Below are 13648 nucleotides of genomic sequence, written 5' to 3'. Positions count from 1 at the left end.
GCCAGCTCAAGTCTTCGGTTCCACACAGCCCCCTCCTGGGCAGCTTCCTTCTCTCAGATCACCTGAGCCCTCACTCACTGCGGTGGGAACCCGAGGTCCTGACCACCATGACCACAGCTGGGCCTGACTTTGCCTTCCCATGCCTGGCATGGAGGATGCCTCAGCTGGGCCGGAAATCTCAGGGAGCAACGAGGGACACAAGGCAAGCCCACCAGGCGGGCCAGGCCAGGCCTCCCTGCAGGACCCCAGCTCTCGGGGCAGCTGCACTGCCCACCACCTAAGATGCCAGCTGTGCCAACCAGCAAGGAGTGTAGCAAAGCCTAGCCTGGCAGCAGGGGTACAGGAAGAAGAAAGCCCGGAGCCGGGCCTGTAAGCCAGCTCCAGGACTGCACGTTCAGGTGCTCTGCGGCTCACTGCACACGTTTTCAGGAACCTCTCCTGAGATGGTCTCATCTTGGGAACCCTGGAAATGATTATCCACCACCGTGACTTGTTTTCTTGGGAATTTATCCAGAGAAAGGCATTTCTATAACTGAAGACAGTCCTTTTGTCCCACTCTCACAATAATTGCTTTCCCATTATTTCAGTTCTGTTTCAGTTTCGTAATTTATTCACAGCATTCCAGTCCTGATGGAAAGTTTGAGTCATTTACCTGAAGCCACAAAATGGCAGACACTTCTCACACTACCTTTTTCCCGCTACCCCCTTGATTTCCTCATTTCTCTTACCTGTACCATATTCTCACACAGGAGGTGAACTGTTGGCTCATCTTTGACGTCACCCTCAGCTTGCGTCGGGCTCCAGATTCTCATCACAAGCACACACTCTCCCTTCCTCTTTGCTTTCCCATCCCCTCTGCACTCCTTCAGGCCCTCATCACATGCTCCCTGACCTACTGTCCTGGGACACAGGCTTTGCCCCTCCTGGTCCATCAGCTTCACTGTCCCCTCCTGGGATAATGCCCGTCCCTGCAGTCCATCCTTCCCCAGCTGCCGGTCCAAATCTGCAGCCCCTGTCCTCCCCTCACCTTCTGGGCCAACCCTAGCCTCAAGGTTTCCCCACTCCTGCCCCTCCCAGCTGGGAGGGCACCCCCCAGCCCGCTTCTCCCTGGCCTCTGCCCTTCACATGCCAGCTCGAATGCAGTGGTTTCCAGTTCCACACCAAGGCAGAGGTTTGCCTGCTAAGAAAAACATCCAGGGAGAGGCAGCATGGGATCAGGAGTGAGTATGGGCTCCAGAGTCAGATCCACTTGTTTCCTTCCAGCTCTGTGAGCCCCGGCAAATCTCCTCACCCGGTACCAGCTGCCCGGTGAGAAACACAGTACCTGCCGCTTGGCGTTTCTGTGGAGCTGGCCTTACTGCTCTTCCTACTGGTGGGTGCTTTGTCAGAGCTGCCTGGTGCTGCAACTATTTGTGGCAAGGCCTCCTGGGAGCAGAGGGCTCACCTACTTGTACCCCTTAGAGCCTGGCATGAAAACATCCCTACCAGCACTTTCCAGTAGAAGTGTAAACGCAGGGCACATGTCATTCTGAACTTCCTAGTAGCCACATTAAAAAGGAAAAAGAAAAATGTGTTTATTTTAATAGTGTAGTTTGTTTAACCCAGTAGTTCCAAAATATCACTTCAACTTGTAAGCAGTATAAAAACAATGAGGTGTTTTACATTCATTTTTTTCATACCAGGTCTTCATAATCCAGCGTGTATTTTACACTTACAACACATCGCAGTTTGGACCAGCCACATTGCACGCGCTCGATAGCCACATGCAGCCAGTGGCTGTCGTATTGGACAGTGCATGTCTAGGCTGTGCTTGGGTATAAGTAACATGTGTCTAAAAGGCATGAGGTACAGAGCTTTAATGCCGGAAGGGGGCAGGGATGCAGGTGACCGTGTTGTGACAAGATATAGTAGCCATAGCATCTTGTCATTACTCTGCCCAACTGAAAGTTGCAGAGGTTTATAAAAACCCTACTGGGGTTAGGGAAGAGCTTCGGGGCAGCTCCAGAGAGAAGAAACGGAGATGTGTTTTTGCTAGATCCTGGGTGTTTCAGCCAGAGACCATCTCGGGAATCACGATGGAGGCGTGTGCTAGGAGCAGACAGGGGCCCTGGGTACAAAGGCCCATATTCCTGCCTTGTTATCCACAGACTATGAGTTTACGAGAAGCACACATGCTTGGACGCTTATATGCAACCTGCAGCCTTGATGTTTTATATTTTCACTTTTAGTCTAATATTTCCACCCCTGCAAGAATGCTTGCAGGGTGGGTATACACGACACCAGCCTGTTCCAAGCAGCCCATTGGATGCAGAATAGCCGGGAGGGGATGAACATATATACCAGGCAATTCTGACCCCCAGAGAGCTGAAGCATGATAGTGACTTATCAGGATGCTTGCTCTGTGCAGGGAATGATGCGGCCAAGATCTCGTTGTCTCTTCTCTGATTTAATGCTCTTCACACCCCTAAGGCTTGGGTGCCTCGTGGACATCTCATGAAAGAGCATGTCTGAAACAAGAATGTCAGGAACAGACACTGAGCATGAGGCCAACTCATGAAAGAAAATGCAGGGGCATGTCCAGTGGTGATATTTGAAGTTGCACTAGCACTTTTTCGGCTGTTTTATTTTTCTTTTTTGCAATGCCCATGAACCCTTGTGTTGTGCAGTTTCAGGAGGAGGGGTTGTTTGTTTGGGTATTTTTTTGATAATTAGGAAGCAGCAAAAATTGAATACTATATAAAAATTAATGGGTTTAGATTTCTTTCATATCAGAAAAAGAAAGAAAAACAGTTGCATAGGCTGTTATGTATTTATGCTACCAGAGAAATAGCATTTTCAAAATGTTGTTTGGTTGGTTTTCTAATGTCCTTTAAGAAATGCATTTTTCAAATGGTGCTATTATTTTAATTAATCAAGTAAAATCAGTTTCTGATTTAACTATGAAATTATCATTTGGCTGTAAGAATAGCTATAATGCTAGTTTTAAACGTGCACTCTTTCAAAATTCTGTGGCCTAGGATTTATGTGAATGGTATTTTAATTACTTTATTCATTCTTTGTGGGGAAAACGAACTTTCATCTCTTACGGCAGTTTCTCATCGTGGTTACTGGTTACTCATAATTATGTGTACTTTTTCTTGTGGTAGAGAATAAGCAGCGTTTTCTACAGTAGTATGCAGGAAATTCCCTAAGAATTTCAAAATGAGTTTGTTTATATATATTCTTAGTTCTCACAACAAATAGCTAATTGCTTTAAATAAAAACCTCAAGTTTCCTAAACTGAATTATAGTTTATTTTTAACTTTCTTTTAAGGAACCAAGAGACAGTGGAGTGTGCTGCTAAATATTTTTGAAAATAATTTTGCACTAGGACGTCGGAGCTGGAGGTTTTCATGTTGATGGAGAATGCTAATAGTTCTGTATTTCTCATCAGTCTCGCTACATATGGGAGCTGGTGTATTTTCCATTCATTACTTACTGTTCTAGGAACATTCTCCCTGACCCATTAAATGAAGCCCTAGACAGAGTAAGTGGAAAGAACATTGTTTTATTACTGCTTTAGTGAGGCAAGTGCACACAGGTATTATTAGTTGGTCTTAAGAATGGTGCTTTTTACTTTGAGTAGAAAAGCCAAAGTAATCATTCCGTAGCTAAGGCTTTTAAGTTTAAGTGAACCTTCTTCATCCAATGTTGGTTGATCAGAACTGGTTGTTTTGGCTTTCCATAACCTCTATTTTTGAAAAAGAAAATGGGGAGGAAAAACCAATGTCTTGGAACTTGCTTTGATGTTCAAAATGGCGAGTTAAATCCTTACCAAATGTAGTTTTTTGCGTTACATAGCAAAGTACAGGATTAGAGGGATAATGTAACTCTTAATGCGGGATCAGAAAGCTGCCTTTGTGCGGATGCCACCGACTTAGCAAAAATAGAATCTTTCATTTCTTCTGATCAAGAATAATTTTGAACATTTTTTGAAGTTGCAGGAGAGGTAGCTTTAATTTCTGTAGCAGACTGATTTTAAGAGTCATCTGAGGTGACCGAAAGATAACCTAGTCAGCTGGCCTACAAGTCTACTGAAGGATTACGTATTTTTAAGTAATTTCACATTTTATAATTGGGCAACACCGGTCCTTTCTTTCTGCAGTCTGAGGGATGGGGATTCAGGCATTTCGGTGTAACTTAACTTCTGGTTCTGGGAGATGGAGCAGCAACGTAATTCTCCTAGCCCCATAGCTAGGGTGGTAGTTTCAGCAACCATCCGTTTTGGCCTTCGTGTGAAAAGCAGGCAAAACTGTGCTGGCAAATTCCCTTAAAGATCCAGCCCACTGTTCTGACCCCCTCCATGTACTTACAGACCTTCAGGGACACTCTCAGGATGCTCAGTTTTAAGAAAAGGTGTGAAAAGGAGGGAATACATACTTAGGTGCTAAATCTGACAGGCAAAAAATAAAAGGGAAATCTCAAAGCAAGTACAGGCTATTAAATTGGATCCATCAACATATATTTCTGAGCACCTGTTATGTCCCCTGCATATGTGTAACCAGACATATAAAAGAGTGGGTAATAGAGTGTTTCTTACTCATTATACTTGCCTAATGAAATTTAATATTAAATTTAGAAGAAGAAATGCTCATCATCCTGTAAAAGTGATTCACTTTGTTATAAAGCAGAAACTAACACACCATTGTAAAGCAATTATACCCCAATAAAGATGTTAAAAAAAAAAAATCAACATGTAGAATTTCAAGCCTACCAAATAATTAAATGGGAAGTGAATTCATTTTGTGCATCTTGACTCTTTAAGGTATTATGTGTAAAGCACACAGTGTCTGGCACAGAGTAAAACCATAGTAAATGGCCAGGTTACTATTGTGTATGTTGATTTACGAATGTTTCTGCTCTCCAATCCCCTGTAGATGTAATGGCTAATAGTAAACTGTAGAATGACATATAACTCCACTGGTCATTCTAACTGCCTGACAAGGAAAAGAAAGAGCCAGACAAAATCCTTGTTCCAGCACAGAAAGTCAGGCGAATCCACAAACCTGGGAACTCTCCTCTTGCCAGAGTAGATCTTAGAAGTAGCCAGGAGTGGAGGCAGGAACCATGAAAAACAAGCTGTTCTGCCAGCAGTCGGAGAACTTCTAGGCATCAGCTCCAAGATCCAATGTGCTAAGTAAGAACCACCCCTCTTCTTAGTCGTGTTTTCACCTGAAGCGTGTGACTCAGCACTGTTTAATTTTCCGTAGAGATGTATCTAATTTTATCCCTATAACCTACAGTATGATAGACTTTACTTTGCATAAACCTTGCCTTAAATTAACGTTACTGGAATGCATTTATTCGGTGAAGTAGAACGTAGCTTATTGGAAAATGCAACTCTCCCCCATGTGTAGAATTTCGTGGAGTGAGGACTTTGAAATGCTTTCACAGAGAGAAAAACTGTTCCAGTGGCCTTCAGAATCGCATGTTATAAAACTGTCATCAGGAGAGGTTAGGAAATGACCCTTCCCCACCACTGGCCTCTGGGCCACACGCTGCCCCTCTGGCTGACTCAGGCCCCAGGCAGGCCCCTTCAGAGCACTGGGTGGGGTGAGGTTGGCCTCGCTGGCAGAAAATGTTAAAGCCCTGTTCGTGGCGGCTGCTATCATCCATGCTTCTGTGCCTCAACCCACTCTCCTTCTGTCTTCTCTCCCCTCACCTATCATTTGGGTCAGAACCAACCTCCAGAGACTCGTTTTTCATCCTTAGCGCCCAAGGTCTCTTCTGTGGTCATCCGTCCTCAGATACTTTTCCCCTAATACAGTGCTTTTCAAATGCCTTTTAGACACAAAACCCTTTTTTCAAACAGAAACATACAGTGAAGCCCAGTATTGAGAACAGATAAGGATGGAGCTGTTCCCAGTGAACTGGGATGGGATCTGGAGCCCTGCCCCCAGTTCTCACCCACCTCCCCCATGGCTGCCCTTAAGAGCCCAGCGGAACCCCCAGAGTCCAGGGAGCCCAGTTTAAACCCACTCACATACATGCAGCCAGTTTTATCAGAATCCACAGAGAAGTAGCTCAGCTTGTGGAGTTTCAGTTCACTTCATAAGCACCTGCAGTGTGCGCCGCCCTCTCACCAGGACCATCAGCCACAGGATAGTTATGGAAACGAAGGTCTGTCGTGGTGGACAAAACAAGCCTTCAGAGGCAAAGCAGGGTCCTTCCTTTTCCCGATGCTGAACTGTCCAAATCCCCCTCGAGTCCGAGCCTCACTAGATGGGTCACCGCTGAGGCTGAGGTCCTGAAAAGCTGTGCTTATGGTGGGCTGTCCCACCCCAAAGGGTAGGAGCAGAGAAAGGATGAAAGTCTTGGGGGAGCAAGGGAAACCCAGTCAGCAAGGCCCAGACATCAAAGCCAAGTGAGAGAGGAGTCAGGACCCAGGGCGTTTCCCAGGACAGGGCCCAAGCATCTGCCTCTGTCATCGACCATCCCTCCATGGTGTGAGTGGGTCAGGGCAGGTGTGTGGGGAATGGACGGTCCTCTCGGTTCACAAGTATTGTTTTACGGTCTTCAGTTCTAGCCCTTTGCTTGAACCCCTCCTCCCGCCTCCCTCCTTCGTAAGGGGCCCTGCGATTTTAGGCCCCGAGAAGGCTGCTGCTCAGGCAGTTCACAGGCTGGCTCCTTGGTCACCAGAGCCAGAGCAGCAGTTTTCAGCCTTGTCTCTGGCCCAGCACTCTAGATCAGTCATGTTCACAAGCCTCGCGTGCTTCCATGGACACAGGCAGGCTTTGCCAACTCCTTCCCCTCCACAGGCCTCGAGCGTTTTTGTGTGTTGATAGTTCTAAAATCACTATACTGACTGATGCAACTTGCCAGGGATACATCAGGAGTGTAGGGCTCTGAAGATCGAGCTGTACCGTCTCTCCTCCACCCCATCCCCTCTTACTTAGGAAAATGCATCAGTGTGAAAATGACATTAGAGTAGGTATAATCCTGAATTTGCTCTAATTTCTAAAAGAGTAACTATTAGGAAATATGTGCTTTATAACAATAATTTAACCCTCTTATGGTTGACACAGAAACGAGGACCCTCTAATATGCTTATAATTCAAATAACACTCTAATAAGCTACATTTAAGGTCTGGTGTCCTAGCAATATTGATACGAATTACAATATTGGGAGCTTTTAATTTATTGTTAGTCTCGCCTGTATCCAAAAAGGAATGGTAGTAACTTGCACATGCTGATAAAACTCTTAACGTGGAAATAGAAATGTTTAAACCTTATCTAAATATGGGAGATAAGACAAATGTAACCACCCTTTGTGCAAGTTACTTCAAGCGTAATATTTAAGCATGAGCTTCCTGGTAGCAAAAGTAAGAAAAGGAAGTGTGATGAAGAGAAAGTGTCCTTCTTTTGAGAAAGAGAAGTTCTTTTCAAGTACTAAATGTTAAAAATGGTTTGTCACACACAACACTGAATGTAAGGGATGATACAATGAACCACATTTTTACAGCCATCACAGATGCATCATATTTATGACCCTTGATTGGATTGTGCCCCTCCCCCTCACAGAGTAACTCTAATTTGCTTTGCAAAACCATAGTCATCTTGCCTGATAGATACATAGGCTCCGAAACTTAAGATAAGGACGACTTGGTAATATACTGCCAGAAGCTTACATATGTTCAGTCAACATTTATTAGAGGCCCATCCCCAGCCTGGTTGTAAATTCAGGCCATAGATTAGGTTTGGGACAGACTGAATTCCCATCAATTAAAGCTAATATGTTTATTTCATTACCAAAACTGCAGGATTTCTAATTGATCTGATATTTAAAATCTCATTCTTTAGGAGTTCTTTGGAATTTATCCTCATGTGATGCCGTAAAGATGGCAATCATCCGCGATGCTCTCTCAACCCTGACAAACACTGTGATCGTTCCACATTCTGGATGGAATAACTCTTCTTTTGATGACGATCATAAAATTAAATTTCAGACTTCACTTGTTCTGCGTAATACGACAGGTTGCCTGAGGTAAATTTTTGTTTCTTCTTTACGATTAAGTCTGTGATTAAATAATATGTGTCATAGCTAAGTTGACTTCAGGATGATTTAATATTTCATTTCTATTAATATCTCTCTAAGTTTCCAAGTTCTTTTTTTAATTTAGACCACTGGGCTTTGTTATCCTATGAGGAGAACATTGTGAGCACAGAGCAGTGGCCTGAGAGACATTATCTTATAAACGACTCTTCTATAGATCAGTCAAAACAGCCCTTTCAGTCTGAAATTACTGTCAAAATTCCAGTGTTTTCCACTCAAGCAGCATTTTTCTGGTTGTCACATTCTGATTGCTAATGTGTTGGCAGCCTAGTGTTTGTTTAAATTGAAAATGTGGAAGTGCAAACTTCAAGTTATAAAGTAACTCAGTCACGGGGATGTAATGTTCAGCAAGGTGACTGTAGTCACTAATATTGTGCTGTAAAGTTGAAAGAGGCTAAGAAAGTAAATCTTAAAAGTTCTCATCACAAGAAAAAAACACTTGGTAACTTTGTGTGGTGACAGACGGTAACTAGACTTATTGTGGTGATCATTTCACAATGTATACAAATGTCAAATTATTGTTTTGTACACCTGAAGCTAATATAATGTCTGTTAATTAGACTTCAGTCTTTTTAAATGTAATGGTTAAAACTTTTTTGCTTTTAAAACGGTGCAAAAAGGTATGGTTTAAGCAACCATTGGGTTTAGAGTTTTATAAATAAATGAAAATGAGCCCAAATACTCTTTTCAGTCATTATCTTTAGCATTTAAAATCCATAAAGCCTCCTTTAACTGTACACGGTGCTGCTCATTATTTGCCATTAACTCTCATCAGCTCAATTTCCACCCAGTTTCCCAGGCTTACTGGGAACTTGAAACAGAAACCTTGGGGCAGAGTGGCCTGGTGACAACAAGAGTGGGCTCTGGCTTCAGACAGACTGACTTCCTGTCCCATTCTGAGCCTCAGTTTCCTCATCTTTACAATAGGGGTAATAATAACATCTCAGAGTCGTGAAGACTCAGCTTGTATAAAATGCTTCGTGTAGTGTCTCACACACAGTGAGCGCTATTTACTGTTTAGGCTAAGATGTGTGAGCGTCCCTACACCAGAGCTCGAGGGAGGGGCCTGGGCTTCTGCTCTGAAGCCTTCCGCTATTGTGATGGGTAACTGGGTCAGGGGAGGGGGCGACAAGAATCAGGCTCCTAGAAGGCAGGCCAGTTCCCTGACTCAGATTCCTGCATCACGGAACGGGTCACATGGCCTCTACTGCTGATCTGTGGGGCAGCATCTCATCTCCCTGTACCTGGCTCAGGGGAGGCCGTGAGCCCTCAGCTAGCCTGCCAGGCTTCAGGGGAGGCCCAGGGACAGGACGCATGCTCAGGCTCCCCCAGTGGTTGAAGGCTATTAACAGTTGGTGAATGCCTTCTGTGTAAATTCATTGATGGACAAAACAGAGTAGGTCGCGGCTCGGATAGAACCAAGTTCTATTGATGAAGACAGGTAAATAAATAAACAAGAAAATAACAACAGATGCCATTTAAAAAATAGGGTGATGTAAGAGTTAGTAGGTGGTCACTTTGATGGTCAGGCGGTCTCTCATAGGAGGTGAAGTTTAAGCCTAGTCGGAAATACCACAGGAGCTGCTCCTGTGAGGGCGGGGTGGAGGAGGGGAGGAGGACGCACTCGAGACAAAGGGAGCGGGGAGTGTCCAGGCTCTGGTGCAGGAAGGGGCTTGAGGCTGGAGCTTAATGGGCAAGGTGCAGCGTGAAACCAGTTACGTCGGATTTTTTAGATCAGAGCAAGGAGTGCACCACATGCCAAGTGTCATGGGGAACCATCAGAGGGTCTACTCACAAGAGTAGGGATGGTTTCTGGCTGTGATGGGGGCGACAGTGGGGGCAGGAAGGCAGATGATGAGGGTGACAAAGGCCAGGCACCAGAGAGAGGTCGGCAGAACGGAGTACGTTGTGGAGGGAGAGGCTGACAAGGTTTGCTCATGGACTGAATATGAGGGGCGAGGAAAAGGGAGGAAGTAAGGACAGCGCCTAGAGCTCTGGCTGGATCAGCTGGGAGCACGGAAGTGCTGTTGATGAGGTCGAGCAGAGGAGCGGAGGAAGGGTGGAGAGACAGCAGCTGAGGGTTTTGTCTGGTCCACTTTGAGATGTCTGATTAGCTATCCATGTGGATAAATGTAATGTCTGGATAAACGAGTCTGGAGTTCTAGAGAGGGGTTGCGCTAAAGATAAAAACTGGGGAGTCATGGGTCCATAGGATGTATTAAATCCAAGGAGCAGAAGGAGGCCACCCAGGAGAGCACCAAGATAAAGATAGGAAGCGACCACAGTAGCCCTGGGCACTCCAGAGGGAACCACAGGCAGAAGAGGCTGAGAAGGGAAGACAGCAAGATGAGAGGAAAAGCAGAGGGGTACCGGATCCCTGTTAGAGGAACAGAAGAGGTCAGCTGTTGAGAGCTGCTGGGAGGTAACCCTGGATAAGAACCGTAGAGGGACTTCAGCTATGGAACGCTCTGTTGTCATTCAGTCATAAATAATTTATATTTTCTACTTTTATTTTCTCTTAAACCATTGTAGCAGGAAGCCTCTAAGATGGACGCAAAAACTCTTGCCTGCTAGTGTTATGCCCACGTGTATTCCCCTTTCGTTGAGTGAAATCCTTCAAATAAATAGTAGTTCTGAAGTTCTAGATGCCACTTCTGAGATTATGTTACAAAGAGACTGGCCTGTGTCTTGCTCACTCTTTCTCTTGTTGCCTCATTCTGAGCGAAAGCTAGCTGCCATGGTGTGAGCTTCCCCAGGTAGAAACCCCCATGGCAGGAACTGACGTCTGGCAAACAGTGAGAAGCTGCGGATTGCCATAGTCACGTGAATGGACTTGAAAGTGGATTCCCCGAGGACTGGGAACGACCACTTGTGTGAACTTGGAAGTAGATCCTTCCGAAGTTGAGCCTTCAGATAACTATAACCCCAGATAATAGCTTGATTGTAGCCTTATGGGAGACTCCAACCCAGAGGCACCCAGCTAAAGAAGCACCTGAATGCTGGACCCAGAGAAACCATAATACAACAAGTATTTATTTTTTGAGCAGTTAAATATTGGGGTAATTTGTTATACAGCAATATATAACTAATAGAATCATGAATTAAAGAAAAGTATGTATTCTAATATCTCAAATAAGTGGGGCAGATGAATTTATATGATTTCTAATTTTATTTAATTTTAGTTAGGGAATATATTTTGTGTAATATTGATTGAAGATTCTTTTATGTTCTAGTAGCCAGTCAGTGTTGATATAGGTTTGATAATATTTAACATGGAGTTGAAGATAGTGTTTTCTCTTTGTATGGGACAGATACGCAGCTTATTTTGTTTATTCCCATGGTTAATATTCAGCTGATTCAGACTTTGTACTTCAAACTGATTGTTAAAGTCTAACATCTCTTCTACTTCGTTGACACCTTCATATGGTGAATCAGTGCCTTTGTTACTTTGGCTATTAAATATTTTTTAGTAACAAACAAACAAACAAAAAGAACAGTAGAGGGATCATGCGTGATAGTATCTCTGGCCTCAGAAAAACAAAGGTGAAAAGAAAAGTCATTCCCGATCCCCCTTACCTAGTCTAAGTTTTACAAAATCTCAGTTAGCCTAGAACCCTTGTTAATGGCACATAAAATAGAGCCTTATAATTTGGTATCAATTCACGAAGTTGAATTGATAGCACAAATTTCCATATGGATGAGACCTAAAACAATTTTCAGGTTTTTTAATAATTAAAAAGATGAGAAAAATTGTGGCATGAGCAAGTGTTCCTATTTAAGTTGAAATGTTTGTGCAAGAAATATGTTTCCTCTGTTCATTCAAGAAGCATTTATGACCACCTACTACATGCAAAACATTTTGATAGGTGCAGGAACTGCAAAGACCTTATGACCTAACAAGGGAGGTAAAGGATGTCTGAAAACAGCAACCGTGCATGGCTAGCAAACATCCTTTTACATGGTGGGCACTTCCTAATTGCTTCCTATGTAGCAGCTCATCTCTTCCTTACAGCAACCTTACGAGGTAGTTACTATTATTCCCCGTTTCTTATGTATGAGGAAACTGAAGATAAGCCCCAAAATAATTATTTTAGGAGGTTAGAAGGTGGCCCGTCACAAGAGAGATACAAAGTTCAAGTGCCCCTGCTCCCTTCTATTTGTGTGGCTAATGGGGGGCTGGCTATTACTGTGAGCTCCCTCGAGATGAAAATGCAGGCTCCAAATGCCTCTTCAGACCGGATCTACGTGCTGCTGTGTCACCCGTTCTCAGATCATTAAGGTAAGGCTCCGCAGCTAACGAGCTCCCCCGTGCCTCTGCCCGTTTAGGAATCTCAGCTCCGCGGGGGAGGAAGCGCGAAGGCAGATGCGATCCTGTGAGGGGCTGGTGGACTCTCTGCTGTACGTGATCCATACGTGTGTGAACACATCTGACTACGACAGCAAGGTCAGTGCCCGCCTGGCCGTGAACGCCACGGTGGCAGAGGACAGCAGCTGCCGGCCGCCGCCGTCCACGTGCCATTGACTCTTTCTGGGATTCTTGACCATCTCCTCCTTGTTAGGCCACGCTCCAGATTAAAGGGAGACTGTCTCAAAGTAAATAAATAAATAAAGGGAGACTGTCTCTAAAAATTACAAGTTAACAGGGACATGAGAACTTAAGAAAATAGCCTTAGAACCATGAAAACTGAGTGACTCCGTGTGGCAAAGGATCGACCAGGGTCCAGACCTTCTCTGTGGTTTCTCCCGGGCTCATCGTCAAGGTGATGGCCCCACTGCTCTTTCCTCCAGTTCCGTATCCCCTGCTGCTACAGTCAGATCCATCTGGATCTAAGTATCTACTGAATAAAAGTTCCTGGTCCAGGCACTGGAATCCCCCCAACCTCTCTTCCCTTCTTGCCTCGGTACCAACTCTGGATGCCCCTTTCTACATGCGGTTGCAGTCTTTCACCCACTCCCTCTGTTACCAGCATGTCCCCCTTATCCTCCCCTCCTATTTCCTCCATCCCGGCCCTCTCACAAGGAATTCTGCTCATCATTTTTCAGCTGTGATGCCATCCAGGGTCTGCCCCAGCATCAGGGGCCAGGGAAGGTGGAGAGAAACAGGAAGGAGGGACTAAAAGTGTCAGGGGTCCCAAGGCAGGCCGGGCACTTGTTGTTCAGGATGGGCTGGACGAAGAGGGGCCACAAACAGGCCTGGGGTCGTAAACAAGGGTCTAAGAGGAAAAAGAAGACTGAGTGGTAGGATTGGGGGGGAGCTAGAGGAGAAATTCAAAGGGACAGCCAGGTTTTTATTTGAGCTCCAACTGAACCAAAAGATCTGCAGATGAAATTGAGAGGAATAAGCAAGTTAGAAGGGGAGCTCGCTAGGCAAAACTGAACTTGGTTTTAGACACACTTGGTTGAAGTGAGTTAGCCTCCCAATTAGAGGCGTGATACAGACTTTGAGGAACAAAAGACCATGTACAGAAGGCAAAACGTCAGCAGAGAAAGAGATCAGATCGTGGAACTTTCCACGGGGTGGGGAGGGGGGAGATGGAAGGAGACAACAAAGATGGC

General features: G+C 44.9%; 1 protein-coding gene across 13 annotated transcripts in view; it reads left to right on the top strand.

Moving 5' to 3' along the window:
* Positions 1 to 13648, top strand: part of PKP4 (plakophilin 4) — a 251769-nt gene that overhangs the window by 220328 nt on the left and 17793 nt on the right. For all 13 annotated transcript variants that reach the window (XM_060152843.1, XM_060152842.1, XM_060152845.1 and 10 more), the window contains 2 exons: positions 7840 to 8023; positions 12419 to 12536. In XM_060152843.1, the coding sequence (XP_060008826.1) occupies positions 7840 to 8023; positions 12419 to 12536 (302 nt within the window). The remainder of the gene's footprint in view (positions 1 to 7839; positions 8024 to 12418; positions 12537 to 13648) is intronic.

The sequence above is a fragment of the Lagenorhynchus albirostris genome, chromosome 6 (genome assembly GCF_949774975.1).
Source record: "Lagenorhynchus albirostris chromosome 6, mLagAlb1.1, whole genome shotgun sequence".
NCBI lineage: Eukaryota > Metazoa > Chordata > Mammalia > Artiodactyla > Delphinidae > Lagenorhynchus > Lagenorhynchus albirostris.
The sequence above is the reverse complement of the archived record's forward strand: the minus strand, read 5'-3'. Positions and strand labels throughout refer to the sequence as shown.